The sequence below is a fragment of the Esox lucius genome, chromosome 1, assembly GCF_011004845.1.
Source record: "Esox lucius isolate fEsoLuc1 chromosome 1, fEsoLuc1.pri, whole genome shotgun sequence".
In the NCBI taxonomy this organism is placed as follows: Eukaryota; Metazoa; Chordata; class Actinopteri; order Esociformes; family Esocidae; genus Esox; species Esox lucius.
The window spans coordinates 43,060,233-43,076,559 of NC_047569.1; the positions used below are offsets into that span (position 1 = coordinate 43,060,233).

Sequence of the window (16,327 nt, forward strand, 5' to 3'; positions counted from 1 at the left end):
TAGGCAGGCAAGGAATGGGCAGAGTTCAGGTCAAGACAAGCAGGTGTCGGTACATGAGATAGGAATGGTATGTACACCGATAGGGGCACAAGAAATACAGCAAGAACAACACTGGAGCCCACAAGAACTGACATTGAATGCTGGTTAATTTGGCACAGGTGATTTGGTAATTAGAGACACCTGGTGGTGTGGAACACAATGTAACACAGGTGATGGGGTTATGGGAGATACGTTGTGGAGTGGAACACAATGTAACACAGGTGATGGGGTTATGGGAGACACGTGGTGGGGTGGAACACAATGTAACACAGGTGATGGGGTTATGGGAGACACGTGGTGGGGTGGAACACAATGTAACACAGGTGATGGGGTTATGGGAGACACGTGGTGGGGTGGAACACAATGTAACACAGGTGATGGGGTTATGGGAGACACGTGGTGGGGTGGAACACAATGTAACACAGGTGATGGGGTTATGGGAGACACGTGGTGGGGTGGAACACAATGTAACACAGGTGATGGGGTTATGGGAGACACGTGGTGGGGTGGAACACAATGTAACACAGGTGATGGGGTTATGGGAGACACGTGGTGGGGTGGAACACAATGTAACACAGGTGTATGGGGTTATGGGAGACACGTGGTGGGGTGGAACACAATGTAACACAGGTGTATGGCGTTATGGGAGACACGTGGTGGGGTGGAACACAATGTAACACAGGTGTATGGCATAATGAGAGACACGTGGTGGGGTGGAACACAATGTAACACAGGTGTATGGCATAATGGGGTGAGGAAGGTTATCAACGTGTGACACTAACCATGAACAATAAAAAATGGCATTGTCAGTAAGTTTACCCAAATATATTTCAAAATATAAGAATTGACAGTGCACAAACCAACTATTTTCAGTCAATGTATCTGAATCTGTATTTGAACAGAGTTGCGCATGTTGATGTGAGAGAAATATACTTTGCAGGTTATCATTGTCTCTAGCCGATATTTGCAGGTTTTCGTTCTCTATAGCTGACACTCAAAGGTTATCAATCTCCTGCTGATAGTCTACTTGCAGGTTATCATTCTCTCTAGCTGATACTTGCAGGTTATCATTCTCTATAGCTGTTACTTGCAGGTTATTATTCTCTATAGCTAATACTCACAGTCCATACATTACATCAGTATTGTATTCATATATAGTGGGGAGAACAAGTATTTGATACACTGCCGATTTTGCAGGTTTTCCTTCTTACAAACCATGTAGAGGTCTGTTATTTTTATCATAGGTACACTTCAACTGTGAGAGACGGAATCTAAAACAAAAATCCAGAAAATATGATTTTTAAATAATTAATTTGTATTTGATCACCTACCAACCAGTAAGAATTCCGTCTCTCACAGACCTGTTAGTTTTTCTTTAAGAAGCCCTCCTGTTTTCCACTCATTACTTGTATTACCCTGCACTTGTTTGAACTCGTTACCTGTATAAAAGACACCTGTCCACACACTCAATCAAACAGACTTCAACCTCTCCACAATGGCCAAGACCAGAGAGCTGTGTAAGGACATCAGGGATAAAATTGTAGACCTGCACAAGGCTGGGATGGGCTACAGGAGTAACACACTACGCCGTCATGGATTAAAATCCTGCAGCGCACGCAAAGTCTCCCTGCTCAATCCAGTGCATGTCCAGGCCCGTCTGAAGTTTGCCAATGACCACCTGGATGATCCAGAGGAGGAATGGGAGAAGGTCATGTGGTCTGATGAGACAAAAATAGAGCTTTTTGGTCTGAACTCCACTCGCCGTGTTTGGAGGAAGAAGAAGGATGAGTACAACCCTAAGAACACTGTGGAATATGAGCATTAACAATTAGAATGTGAATGTATGTTTCATTGTAAGTGAATGTGACTAGATAATGAGAACCACAGAAACCTCTCTGTTTAGATTATCTCTCGGTAGGTTGTGCTCTGATAACCACAGGAATGTTTACATTGACCATTTGGCATGGGGGTTACTGTCTTGGATACCTGATCTTTGCTGAGTAGACACACCCTTCAATGTATATATCAGCTTGTAACCAACATTACAGTGAGAAGAGATTTAGTGAGATGAAATTGAGGTTGTGTAAGAATGTCTTGTTCATGAGGTTACGGACCTGGTCTATCAAATGCTGCAATAAATAATTGAATTACACTCTCCCTTGACAAACGGATATGCGATAATTATTACAACCACTGTACGAAATGGCTGATTTCAAACAACACCATCCCAACCGTGAAGCATGGAGGTGGAAACATCATTCTTTGGGGATGCTTTTCTGCAAAGGGGACAGAATGACTGTAACGTATTGAGGGGTGGATGGATGGGGCCATGTATCGCGTGATCTTGGCCAACAACCTCCTTCCCTCAGTAAGAGCATTGAAGATTGGTCCTGGCTGGGTTTCCCAGAATGACAACGACCCAAAACACACAGCCAGGGCAACTAAAGAGTGGCTCCGTAAGAAGCATCTCAAGGTCCTGGAGTGGCCTAGCCAGTACCCAAACCTGAACCCAACCGAAAATCTTTGGAGGGAGCTGAAAGTCTGTATTACTCAGCAACAGCCCCGAAGGTCTTTATGGATGAGTGGGCCAAAATCCCTGCTCCAGTGTGTGCATACCTGGTCAAGAACTACAGGAAACGTATGATCTCTGGTTTCTGTACCAAATATTAAGTTCTGCTTTTCTGATGTATCAAATACTTATGTCATGCAATAAAATGCTAATTCATTACTTAAAATTATACAATGTGATTTTCTGGATTTTTGTTTTAGATTCCGTCACTCACAGTTGAAGAGTACCTATGATAGAAATTACAGACTTCTACATGCTTTGTAAGTGGGAAACACTGCAGATTTTGCAGGTTATGAAATACTTGTTCTTCCCACTGTATATATACTGTTCACAAAATGGGAACACTTAAATCACTCAATGAGTCTCGATCAACGAAATACAGTAAAGATAAATCTTTACTGTACATTGTGTAATTTGTTTAGAACAAAATTACAAAACGGTCAATGGAAATCAAAATCACCAACCGATTGAGAACTGGATTCAGACTCTCACCGAAACTCAAAGTAGACAATTGACATCATGGCTGTTCCAACTTGTGTGAATTTCATCACGGCAACTCATAATGTGACTCAGTAGTGTGGATGGCCCCCACATGCCTGTATGCACTCCCGACAACGTCTGGGCATGCTCCTGATGAGACAGCAGATGGCTACTTTGTTGGCGTCGGATGCATCAATACATAACCTCCCAGAGGTTCTCAATTGGATTCAGGTCTGAAGTCATTGAGGCCATTCAATGTCATTAATGCCTTCGTCATCCAGGAATTGCCTGCAACCTCTGGCCACATGAAGCCGGGCCCACTGCACCAGCATGAGGTCTGACGATGGGTCTTAGGATTTCATCCCGGTACCTAAAAGCAGTCAGGGTACCAATGGCTAGCACATGGAGATCTGTGCGACTGTTGTGGAAATTCTTGAACTAATGTATACATGGTCCTATACATGTATAAATGGGTTACTAGTTAAAGGTATCTCCATGTTTGGATGAGAAAAGGAATGTAGGAGAGGGGGATCTGGTATTTGCCTAGGGGGCATCATTGACTGGTATCAGCAGATTATAATGTTACTCATTAATCTGCTCATCTGTATAACTTATCAGGGCATCTATTGTCTGTCCGGATGCTGTAAGAGCTCTTTAGAGTTCAAGAGGTTACCCATCTGGGGAAGGACAGCTTGACCCTTGTGTGAAGCCTAGGTATTGACAGAACAAAGGGACTGTTATATTGACAAGACAGCATCCTACCACACCCCTTTTAACTGTAATAAATACGGACTGTTCATGTATCTACTTTAGACACTCCTCGGATGATTATATTTGTAAGCGTTTAACGCGTCTCTCTATTTGCAAATAAACTATTCAATTGTGCAACCTGAATGGGCTGCAAATACTGCCTCATGCTACCAGTACTCGACAGATTGGTATCCCTGAAGTTTAATTGACTTTGTGTTATTCTGTGATGATTACATTTTTCTGTAATATTTATGAGCAGTATATATGTATGCTGAAAGGCCTGGCGGTTCTCGGATTAATAGATTGTTTATATATTCTCTCCTTCCTCTTCTGTTCATCCTTTTTTTCTTCTATCCTATAGCACATCCATCCTCGTCCCAAAAAGCCTGCAAGTTTACGGATCTATGAGTCCCACGTGGGCATTGCTTCTCCTGACCCGAAAATTGCCTCCTACACAGAGTTCAGACTCAACATCCTCCCTCGAATTAAAGACCTTGGTAAGCGATCACTGTTCACTCCAGATCTCAGAAACAGCCAGACCTGTATAACAACTCTCTGAAACAGCCAGACAAGGAATGCTTCACATAGTTTGTCACAGAGCTAACCTGAGCTAGGTAAGAGATCACATGGCTACCTTGAGCGAAGTCAGCGCTCACGGAGCTAGCTAGAGCTAGATTAGTGCTCACAGAGCTACAGTGGATATATAAAATCTACACAACCCTTTTAAAATGCCAGGTTTTTGTGATGTAAAAGAATGAGACAAAGATAAATCATGTCAGAAATGTTTCCACTTTTAATGTGACCTATAATGTGAAAAATTCAACTGAAAAACAAACCGAGGTTTTCGAGGGGGAAAAATTTAAAATAAAAACCTTACAATAACCTGATTGCATAAGTGTGCCCACCATTAAATTAATACTTTGTTGAATCACCTTTTAGATTCAACAAATCTGCAATGGTTCAACAAAGATCTCAACCATTGCCCACTTGTGCAGTTCCAAGGATGAAAAGAAAAATGGCACATATTTGCAAAGCAATAGAACTAAAATAAAACTATATTATCAGGAAAAGACATGCTTTCTCACAGACTGCGGCTGCAGGTTTGGTTAGCACGAGTAGTTCACGAAATCTGGACAGTTGCATTGTCTTTCTCTGAGAAGACGTTCTGCTGTAATCAGATGACAGATATGACCGAGAGAAACTGCTCCGCTATGGACACCGTGAGACAGATCTTTGTCTAGGACACAGTGAGACAGATCTTTGTCTAGGACACAGTGAGACACAGTGAGACAGATCTTTGTCTAGGAAAGAGCCAGCACGAGATAGAGGAAGAGACACAAATATGAGTAAGTGAAAATGGAAACTTCCTCTTGCTCTTCCATTCTGTGACACCTTGTCGGAACCCAACATTTTTGCCTCGTCTAAAATAAACATTATTATTATTATTATTATTATTATTATTATTATTATTATTATTATTATTATTATTATTATTATTATTATTATATTTTGGTTATTTTCTATAGGCCTACAGCTACTTTTAAAAGGTGTGTCAAAGTAGCTCTTAAACAAATGTGTATATATCTTGTTATCACTCTTTGATAACACCATGTGTGCACACACATGCATGGTCAATAAATGAATGATGAAACCCAGGCCTGTTGGGCTTCCTACAGGTCATGATGACAACAAAATATGTTTGTGTTCCCGCTTCCATTCTCTCTATCATTGTTAAATTCACAGATACATTTACTGACCAACTGATTTTCTCTGTCATTGACTGCTTTCGTTCAGGGTACAACTGTATCCAATTGATGGCCATCATGGAGCATGCCTACTATGCCAGCTTCGGTTATCAAGTCACAAGCTTTTTTGCAGCATCCAGGTAAAATAAAAAATATATTTGATTTTCAATGTAGCCATCCTTGATGACCGGTGTGCACACTCTTTGCATTCTCTTAACCAGCTTCATGATGTAGTCACCTGGATTGCATTGCGATTAACAGTGTGCCTTGTTAAAAGTTAATTTGTAGAACGTCTTTTCTTATTAATGCATTTTATCATTAGTTGTGTTGTGACATGGTAGGGTTGGTATACAGAAGACCATCATTATGTCTGTACAGTAGTAGTCTGTATTATGACAAGAACAGAAAAGAGAAACAACAGTCTGTCATTACTTTAAGACATGAAGGTCAGTCAATCCCGAAAATGTAGAGAACTTTGAAAGTGTCTTCAAGTGCAATCACAAAAACCACCAAGTGCTTTGATAAAACTCGATTTAATGAGGACCGCCACAGGATAGGAAGACCCAGTGTTCCCTTTACTGCAGTGGATAAGTTAGAGTTACAAGCCTCAGAATTCGGCAATTAAATGCAACTCCGATTGAAGACGAAATAAATGCTTCACAGAGTTCAATTAACAGAAACATTTCAGCATCAGAGGTGGTTGCATGAATCAGGCCTTTATGGTCGATTTGCTGCTAAAAATACACTACTGAAGGACACCAATGAGCAGAAGAGACTTGCTTGGACTGAGAAACACGAGAAATTGACATTAGTCCTTTGGTCTGATGAGTCCAACTTTGAGATTCTTGGTTCCAATCGCTGTGTCTTTGTGAGACGTAGAGTGGGTGAACGAATGATCTCTGCATGTGTGGTTCTCATCGTGAAGGATTGAAGAGGAGGTGTGATGGTGTGGGGGAGCTTTGCCGGTGACACTGAAATGTATCTAGAATTCTACCACAGCATTCCGCAGCGATATCCCCTCTGGTTTGCGCTTAGTGGGACTATAATTTGATTTTCAACAGGACAATGACCCAAGACACACCTCCAAGCTGTGTAAGGGCTATTTGACCCAGAAGGAGAGTGATGGTGCTACATCAGATGAGTTCCTATATGGGAACTGTAATTTTTAACAATGTTTTAGTTACTACATGATTCCATATGTGATAGTTTTGATGTCTTCACTATTCAAATACAATATGGAACAGTTTTTATTTCAAGAGAATGCTTTAAGTGGTTAGCTTTTCCTGATTTAAATGAAGTACTTGAATAATAGAATGCAGTGCTATGCTAGTATAGCGCAACGGACACATTAATTAAAAGGCAAAGTTCTGATAAGATCTCCTCTCACTAGTACCACACGTACCTAGTCTGAGAACCAGCCCTAACATACTGTAGTGTTGTTCTGTAATATTATCTATTAGACTTCTACTCTTGTTCTAACAATACCATACTAGCACTGTAATATTGTCCCAACTTTTTTGCCTTTGTCTGTCTCTAGTCGCTATGGGACTCCAGAAGAACTGAAGTTGATGATTGACACAGCCCACTCCTTGAACATTGTTGTGTTGTTGGATGTGGTCCATAGCCATGCCTCTAAGAACACAGAGGATGGACTGAACCGCTTTGACGGCTCCGACTCCTGCTTCTTCCACTCTCCTCCCCGTGGCGAACACACCCTCTGGGACAGCCGACTGTTCAACTACTCCAGGTAGGAGTCAGGAAATGCATGATCTAAACATTCAGTCAAAACATATCTATATATTACACTACTCTAGATATGTGTGTCTAAGAAAATTTACCAATCAGTCAGTCCATTAACATACTGCAGGAAGTACAGCATAAATCTAGTCCAGGTATTAACTCCTGGATTTCCATTATTAGAAATACTGTTTGCCAAACTACCCAACCCTTTGCCCCAGGACATTTTAAGCTTAAAAAATGATTTTCTTTCTTGTTTCCTAATGCTTTGATGATGATACTGGAAACGTTACAGAAACCATAGTTTAAGTTCCTGGTCATTTTTTTTTTTTTTATCCTGCTACTGTAGTTAGCTAGCGGCATTTGTGTACCAAATGATATTAATATTACCTACTGTCAGTATGACCTTGACTGCACTCCAGACCCAACCCTTACTCAGTGCATTTACTCCAACTACCCTGACTGACCTGACGGCATACAAATCAAACACATTACCTTCTAAACGCTAATATGTGACCCTGCCTGGGTCTAGATTACACATAACCACATAACCAGAGAGAAAAAGGGACACATAAACAGTGAGTACTCTCGCACCCCCCCCCCCCCCCCCCCCCCCCGCACACACACAAAAATAAACACTGCTTTAGACTTTACCAAATGGCTTATTAGAATGCTCCCGCTGTCTATCTTTATCTCTGTCCCTCCACCTCTTTCCCTTTTTTGTTTCTCTCCCTCCATCTCACTCCCTCTTTCTCCATTTCCCTCCCATACCCTTTTCTCTCCCTTTTTCACTACCTCCACCCTCCATTTTCCCCTCTCCCCTTCTTTCTCCCTCCCCCACCTTCTAGCCCCCCCCTTTATCTCTCTCACTTTTCTATCCCTCTTTTCCTCCCACAAAATAATTTACAAACTTGATAGAAAATCAAATCACATTTCAAATCACAAGTATCAAAAGCCATTACATACATTTACGTTATTAGCTACTGTATGTACAGTGTTATAACAAAGTGTTATAACATTAGTATAAAGGCCATTAGGGTCTGACTCAGCCCAGTATTAGTATCCCAGACCATTAGGGTCTGACTCAGCCCGGTATTAGTATCCCAGACCATTAGGGTCTGACTCAGCCCGGTATTAGTATCCCAGACCATTAGGGTCTGACTCAGCCCGGTATTAGTATCCCAGACCATTAGGGTCTGACTCAGCCCGGTATTAGTATCCCAGACCATTAGGGTCAGACTCAGCCCGGTATTAGTGTCCCAGACCAATAAGCTAAGACCCAGTATTAAGTGGATTTTCCTACTGACTCATATTATGGATATCTCTCACCTCCCTTCTGTCTCTCTGTTTCATACAGTAGGTGTTGTTGGTTAGTGTTTTGACCTTAGCCAAGAAAAGAAATCAGACAGATCTGTATGGATATGTTTCCGGTCAGGCAGAGGGACAGATCTGTATGGATATGTTCCGGTCAGGCAGAGGGACAGTCTATGGATATGTTCCGGTCAGGCAGAGGGACAGATCTGTATGGATATGTTTCCGGTCAGACAGAGGGACAGATCTGTATGGATATGTTCCGGTCAGGCAGAGGGACAGATCTGTATGGATATGTTCCGGTCAGACAGAGGGACAGTCTGTATGGATATGTTTCCGGTCAGGCAGAGGGACAGTCTGTATGGATATGTTTCCGGTCAGGCAGAGGGACAGTCTGTATGGATATGTTCCGGTCAGGCAGAGGGACATTCTGTATGGATATGTTTCCGGTCAGGCAGAGGGACAGTCTGTATGGTGTTATGGTATATTTGAACTAAGGTACATTCGAGAAATGTCTGTCTTTCCATTTGGCTGATATGTAGATCTTTACTTTGATTGTGACACACGTCTGTATAATATCAGAGGATTAACAGGTATTTGGGCCATGTCCTCCTGCCTAGAAGAAGGGTGTCAGTCTTTTGTTCCTCAGGAATGTGGTCCTTGGGGGGAGTAAGGTCAGTTGGCCCCTTTGGGTAAACACTACAGTAAACATTATGGCAGGAAGGATAAGGTGGGGGAAGATAGCATTTGACTTGTGTGATAGAACAAAGGGAATGTGTTTGATTGACATGAGACAGATGGCAGCATCTTATCACACCCCTTTTTCCTATGTGATATATACAGTTGAATGAGCTATATTGAGTTAGAGACTCCTCAGACGATTATGTGTGTGTAAGCGGTTGACGCGTCTCTCATAATAGTCTCTGTGGATAATACTTAATAAAATAGTTATAATGTACAAAGAGAATTTTGTCTGTGTCCCTTACTCCGAGTGTCGATACATGGAATTTCCATCACAATGGATATGTTTCCGGTCAGGCAGAGGGACATTCTGTATGGATATGTTTTCGGTCAGGCAGAGGGACATTCTGTATGGATATGTTCCGGTCAGGCAGAGGGACAGTCTGTATGGATATGTTTCCGGTCAGGCAGAGGGACAGTCTGTATGGATATGTTTCCGGTCAGAAAGAGGGAAAGTCTGTATGGATATGTTCCGGTCAGGCAGAGGGACATTCTGTATGGAAATGTTTCCGGTCAGGCAGAGGGACAGTCTGTATGGATATGTTTCCGGTCAGGCAGAGGGACAGTCTGTATGGATATTTTCTGGACAGGGGTACCACTGCTGCTTTTGAATCACTTATATAAAGCACTCTCTGCCTTCTTTAGCCCTTTCCTCCACCAGCAGCGCTTTGCTTCTGCACATTTCAGACATGAATGTATCTTCAGGACTAGAGAGCTGAACTCCCCTGAATACCAACTCATGTTGAGAGAGGAGAAGCCACGAGCTGCATTTAAAACATCCGAACGACTGAAAGCAGGCTATTATCTGTGTGTTCTAAAACATTATAGTTAATAGTGTGTGGGTGTGTTTGGGGGTGTCATGTAAGTATGGATGAGTGTGTGTTTGTGCATTGATGTGTGTATGTACACCGATCAGCCATAACATTATGACCACCTATGGGTGAGTGTTTGTGTGTGTGTATGGGTGAGTGTTTGTGTGTGTATGGGTGAGTGTTTGTGTGTGTGTATGGGTGAGTGTTTGTGTGTGTATGGGTGAGTGTTTGTGTGTGTGTATGGGTGAGTGTTTGTGTGTGTATGGGTGAGTGTTTGTGTGTGTGTATGGGTGAGTGTTTGTGTGTGTATGGGTGAGTGTTTGTGTGTGTGTATGGGTGAGTGTTTGTGTGTGTGTATGGGTGAGTGTTTGTGTGTGTGTGTGTGTATGGGTGAGTGTTTGTGTGTGTGTGTATGGGTGAGTGTTTGTGTGTGTGTGTGTGTGTGTGTGTATGGGTGAGTGTTTGTGTGTGTGTGTGTGTATGGGTGAGTGTATGTGTGTGTGTATGGGTGAGTGTATGTGTGTGTGTATGGGTGAGTGTGTGTGTGTGTGTGTATGGGTGAGTGTGTGTGTGTGTATGGGTGTGTGTATGGGTGTGTGTGTGTGTGTGTGTGTGTGTGTGTGTATGGGTGTGTGTGTATGGGTGTGTGTGTGTGTGTGTGTATGGATGAGTGTATGGGTGTGTGTGTGTGTATGGGTGAGTGTGTGTGTATGGGTGTGTGTGTGTGTGTGTGTGTATGGATGAGTGTATGGGTGTGTGTGTGTGTATGGGTGAGTGTGTGTGTATGGGTGAGTGTGTGTGTGTGTGTGTGTATGGGTGTGTGTGTGTGTATGGGTGTGTGTGTGTGTGTGTGTGTATGGATGAGTGTGTGTATGGGTGAGTGTGTGTATGGGTGTGTGTGTGTATGGGTGTGTGTGTGTGTGTATGGGTGAGTGTGTGTGTGTGTGTGTATGGGTGTGTGTGTGTGTATGGGTGTGTGTGTGTATGGGTGTGTGTGTGTGTATGGGTGTGTGTGTGTGTGTGTGTGTGTGTGTGTATGTGTGTGTGTGTGTGTGTATGGGTGAGTGTGTGTGTATGTGTGTGTGTGGGTGTGTGTGTGTGGGTGTGTGTGTGTGAATGGGTGTGTGTGGGTGTGTGTGTGTGAATGGGTGTGTGGGTGTGGGTGTGTGTGGGTGAGTGTGGGTGTGTGTGGGTGTGTGTGTGTGTATGGGTGAGTTTGTGTGTATGGGGGTGTGTGTGTGTGTGTATGGGTGTGTGTGTGTGTGTGTGTGTGTATGGGTGTGTGTGTGTGTGTGTGTGTGTGTGTATGGGGGTGAGTGTGTGTGTGTGTGTATGGGGGTGAGTGTGTGTGTGTGTGTATGGGGGTGAGTGTGTGTATGGGGGTGAGTGTGTGTGTGTGTGTGTGTGTGTGTGTATTGGGGTGAGTGTGTGTGTGTGTGTGTGTATGGGGGTGTGTGTGTGTGTGTATGGGGGTGAGTGTGTGTGTGTGTATGGGGGTGAGTGTATGGGGGGTGTGTATGGGGGTGTGTGTGTGGGTGTGTGTGTATTGGGGTGTGTGTGTGTGTGTGTGTGTGTGTGTATGGGGGGGGTGTGCGTGTGTGTGTAGGGGTCTGTGTGTATGGGGGTGTGTGTGTGTGTGTATGGGGGTGAGTGTGTGTGTGTATGGGGGTGAGTGTATGGGGGGGTGTGTATGGGGGTGTGTGTGTGTGTGTGTGTGTGTGTGTATGGGGGTGTGTGTGTGTGTGTGTGTGTGTGTATGGGGGGGGTGTGCGTGTGTGTGTAGGGGTCTGTGTGTATGGCGGGTGTGGGTGTGTGTGTTAACTAGTGGCTGTGTTCCCTCCCTCATCACCACCCTGCCCCCCAACTTGACACTCTATATTGGAACTGTTTGGATACCAACAGCCCTATATGCTGTAGTCCACTACATAGGTCTGTCTGGAGGGTTGGAAGGTTCAGTAATTGATGCAGCGATAAACACGTCCACTGTGTTTTCCTGTTGGATAGAAAACACAGGGTCAAATAAATGTAAACATTAGGAATCTAAACTGACAGCTGGGTCAATGCCAGGGGAACTTGAAAAGCTTATTTTTCATGTATGTATTCACATTTATAACCGTCAATGAAACTGTAGCTAGTGAAGCAATGCCTCTGAATTGGCTGATAGGAGCAGTAGCCTGTCCCTCTCTGTTGTGTGAGGCTGCTTGATGTAGAATAACTCCTGTAGACAGGACACTAGTATTCCACATTAATTTCCTTTTATACAGTACCATGAGAGCCCCGGTGGTATGGGTCAGTTGTTAGGAGGCTTGAGGCCAGCCTTTGGTGGTATGGGTCAGTTGTTAGGAGGCTTGAGGCCAGCCTTTGGTGGTATGGGTCAGTTGTTAGGAGGCTTGAGGCCAGCCTTTGGTGGTATGGGTCAGTTGTTAGGAGGCTTGAGGCCAGCCTTTGGTGGTATGGGTCAGTTGTTAGGAGGCTTGAGGCCAGCCTTTGGTGGTATGGGTCAGTTGTTAGGACGCTTGAGGCCAGCCTTTGGTGGTATGGGTCCTTTTCATTATGTTTTCTTCTGGCTGGAAGGTATCCTGTCTATGTCCCTCATTGACATCACGAGATCCTGACATGATTACTGGACGGATGTGTCTACAGATAATTAATGTAAATTATCATATGCTCATGAATGAGGTTTCACAGGGAGTAATATTCTGCCATCAAATGAGTACAGTTAATTTTCTTTAACCTTTTTTTGACAGGGGGCCATGCTGAGACCAAGGTCTCTGTTCCACATGAGCCCTGTAATTAGAATAAAAAAAAAACACCCCTCCAGTCAAGGTTGAAACGTGCGCTCACACAAACTATTAAGAGAACAAATGCACTGTCTCAGGAAATAGTCTTTGATGAATTTATACGCAAAGACACTGCAGTTGTTTGGTGGATGAGGGTGAATCTGATTGGTTAGAAGTATGCAGTAGTATGCAAATGACTAACACAGCTTCTGATGGTAAAACACCTCACCATCTAAGATGTTTCAACACATGACCTGACAGAATCAGATCTTTCTCCCTCTGGCTTCAGTTAATAAACATTAAATCTAAATGATTCTCTGCTGCATTTCCACTGGTGCTTTACCCCGGCACCAGGGCTACACCGATGATGTATGCTAATGTTGGCTCTAGACTTTCCTGTTTCAACTATACTGTACCTTTGGTACCAAGGGTTTATGGAGGGGCTCAGGTGGGGAGGGAGGAGTAAACTGTCAACGCGATTTGGTTTTCCTGTTACGAAAAATAAAAGGTGATAATTTTCTGGTAGTAAAATAATAATATCGCCATGCTTAGTTTGTTTATAATACAGTGTTTGAACTTGAGAGAAAACGTATTTCTTCTTTAAAGACTGGCTCCTTCTCCACCTACACTCGTGATACTGCAACTGTAAGCCAGTGTATTCATTATTCATTATTTTGTGAAAACTATTTTCTGTTTAATACAAGGATTTGGGAGTATTCATAGGTAATTGTTGGGTTGTTATCGGTCTTAGCGCTCTGTTTTTCCATTGAGTCAATTACATTTTACCACCGTCGGTTGTTCCAACTCTTTCCTTTGTTTGTCTTTGCTTCCTTGTACTGTTGCTTTACTTTCTTTATTTCATCAGAGATCTGTTTGTCAGATTGGATGAAAACTACTACGATAAGCCCAAAGACCATGCATATAATACATGTCGCTATTCGAGTAGCACAACATGAAGCATTTTCCATTGGGTCAATGGCATCGTACCACCTTCAGACGTTCCAACTCTATCTGTTGTACATCTTTGCTTCCCGGTACTATTGCTTTGTATATATTTGATCAGGAATCTGTTTGTTAGATTGGTTACAATACACATCGCTATTCGAATAGCACAACATGCAGCATTTTCGCCGCTTGTAACGTGTCAACCCACAAACACCACCCTAAAGTCGGGGCTTAGCACCAAGTGAGAGCTGGGCCAATCTACCATGGACTAGTAGCCGACTGGTGCTGGCCCGTGTCAGGGGAAACAGAAACATTTCTACGCTTTAGGGTTAAACACCAGTGTTTGGCACTAATGGCACAGACGATGTATGTGTCATCTAAATGGGCCACCGACCCTGTACTGTATAACCTCCAACCTTTACGATATACTCTACACTCTATACCATATACCCCACATCCCATAACATTCACCGTTATATTCAAATATTCTGAATTCCGTGTGTTGGGTAGGTATTCCATTTTCACTATTTGGATATTCTTTTTAATTTTTTTTAACAAACTAAATGCTATCAATAAAGGTGAACTGCCAAATACATTTTTCGAGCACATCTGACATCCTTCTCACTCACTGCAGTGAATGTTACGCTTCAGTTCACCTTGGCCCTCTAGTATTGGTATGCAAGCAGTTGTTGCTATGCATATATTCATTGTACACAAGAGTTAGGCACTTGTTGTTGAACGGTAATGTGCCTCGTGTAGCAGGCACAAATGACAGCAGTTGAAGCTTCAATTGCGTGATATGTGCATTGGAACTTAGGGGTCAGTGATCCCTACGCGTGCAGTGTATTTCTGGACTTAAAGGGAAGACAAAATGCTGAAGAGCACAACTGTGTGGGAGCACTTTAAATTAAACAAAGATGAGGCAGTTTGTGAGATACAGTTTTGCTCAATAGTTTGCATACCCTTGTAGAATTGGTAATACATGTACTATTTGTAAAGAAAACATGAGTGAGCAGGCAAAACACATCTTTTATTTCTTGTGGGACTAACATTCAACTGTAGGTCATAACAGAATGGCACAAGAAAAAAAATTACTGACCCCTGTTCAAAAGTCTGCATACCCTTAGTTCTAAATACTGTGTGTTGCCCCCTTTAGCATAAATGACAGCGTGCAGTCTTTTGTAATAGGTCTCCATGAGGCCCCACATTCTTGTAGGTGGTATAGCTGCCCATTCGTCTTGGCAAAATGCCTCCAGATCATGCAGTCTTTGGTCGTCTTGCTTGAACCGCACGTTTGAGATCTCCCCAGAGTGGCTCGATGATATTAAGGTCAGGAGACTGTGATGGCCACTCCAGAACCTTCACCTTTTTCTGCTGTAACCACTGGAGGGTCAACTTGGCCTTGTGCTTAGGGTCATTGTTGTGCTGGAGTCCAAGAGCATGTGCAGAAGAATGCAAATTGTGTGATGGTAATTTTATCGATCAGAACTCTTTAAGAAGGAAGTACAGAGACGAAATACTCTTGGCACAAATTAACAGTTTATTAATCATTTGCAAATGAGAGAGACGCGTCAACCGCTTACAAACATAATCGTCTGAGGAGCCTCTAACTCCATACAGGTCATTCAACAGTATACATAGAAAAGGGGTGTGGTAAGTTGTTGCCCATCTGTCTTGTCAATGAAACACATTCCCTCTGTTCTATCACATGTCCTGGGCTTGATACAAGGGACATGTTGTCCTGCCCCATCTGGTTAACTTTCTCAACCCTTGAAGGGGACCTTAAGCATCTGGACAAACAACAGAGACACTAAAGGGATACAGATGGGCAGATTTACGATTAACCCTATAATCTGCTGGTGCCGGTCAAGGATGCCCCCCTAGAACAAATACCAGATCCCTCTCACCTACATTCCTAAGGAATAGAAAGGACTGACACCTTCTTTGTCTAGGCAGGAGGACATGGCCCAAATACCTAATAATCCTCTGATATTATACAGACGTATATTTTCAGACCAGCCAATGGAAAGACAGACATTTCTCAAATGCACCTTAGTTCAAAATGTCCATAACAATTGTCTGCCAGTATTTTCTGATAACATGCTGCATTCATCTTGCCATACATTTTCACAAGATTCCCTGTGCCTTTAGAGCTCACACAACCCCAAAACATCAGTGAGCCACCACTGTTCTTCACAGTGAGGATGGTATTCTGTTCACTATTTGGCCTTGTTGACCCCTCTCCAAACATAGCGCTTATCAATCAATCAATCAAATTTATTTATAAAGCCCTTTTTACAACAGCAGTTGTCACAAAGTGCTTTACAGAGACACCCGGCCTTAAACCCCAAGGAGCAAACAACAGTAGTGTTGGATTTCAGTGGCTAGGAAAAACTCCCTAAGAAGGCCGAATTTTAG

At 43.0% G+C, this 16,327-nt stretch overlaps 1 protein-coding gene across 1 annotated transcript in view; it reads left to right on the forward strand.

Moving 5' to 3' along the window:
• The window catches only part of gbe1b (glucan (1,4-alpha-), branching enzyme 1b), a 105,458-nt gene that overhangs the window by 23,113 nt on the left and 66,018 nt on the right, over window positions 1-16,327 (forward strand). The window contains exons 5-7 of the mRNA XM_034291651.1: window positions 4,200-4,335; window positions 5,633-5,723; window positions 7,121-7,330. Coding sequence (XP_034147542.1) covers window positions 4,200-4,335; window positions 5,633-5,723; window positions 7,121-7,330 — 437 coding nt within the window. The remainder of the gene's footprint in view (window positions 1-4,199; window positions 4,336-5,632; window positions 5,724-7,120; window positions 7,331-16,327) is intronic.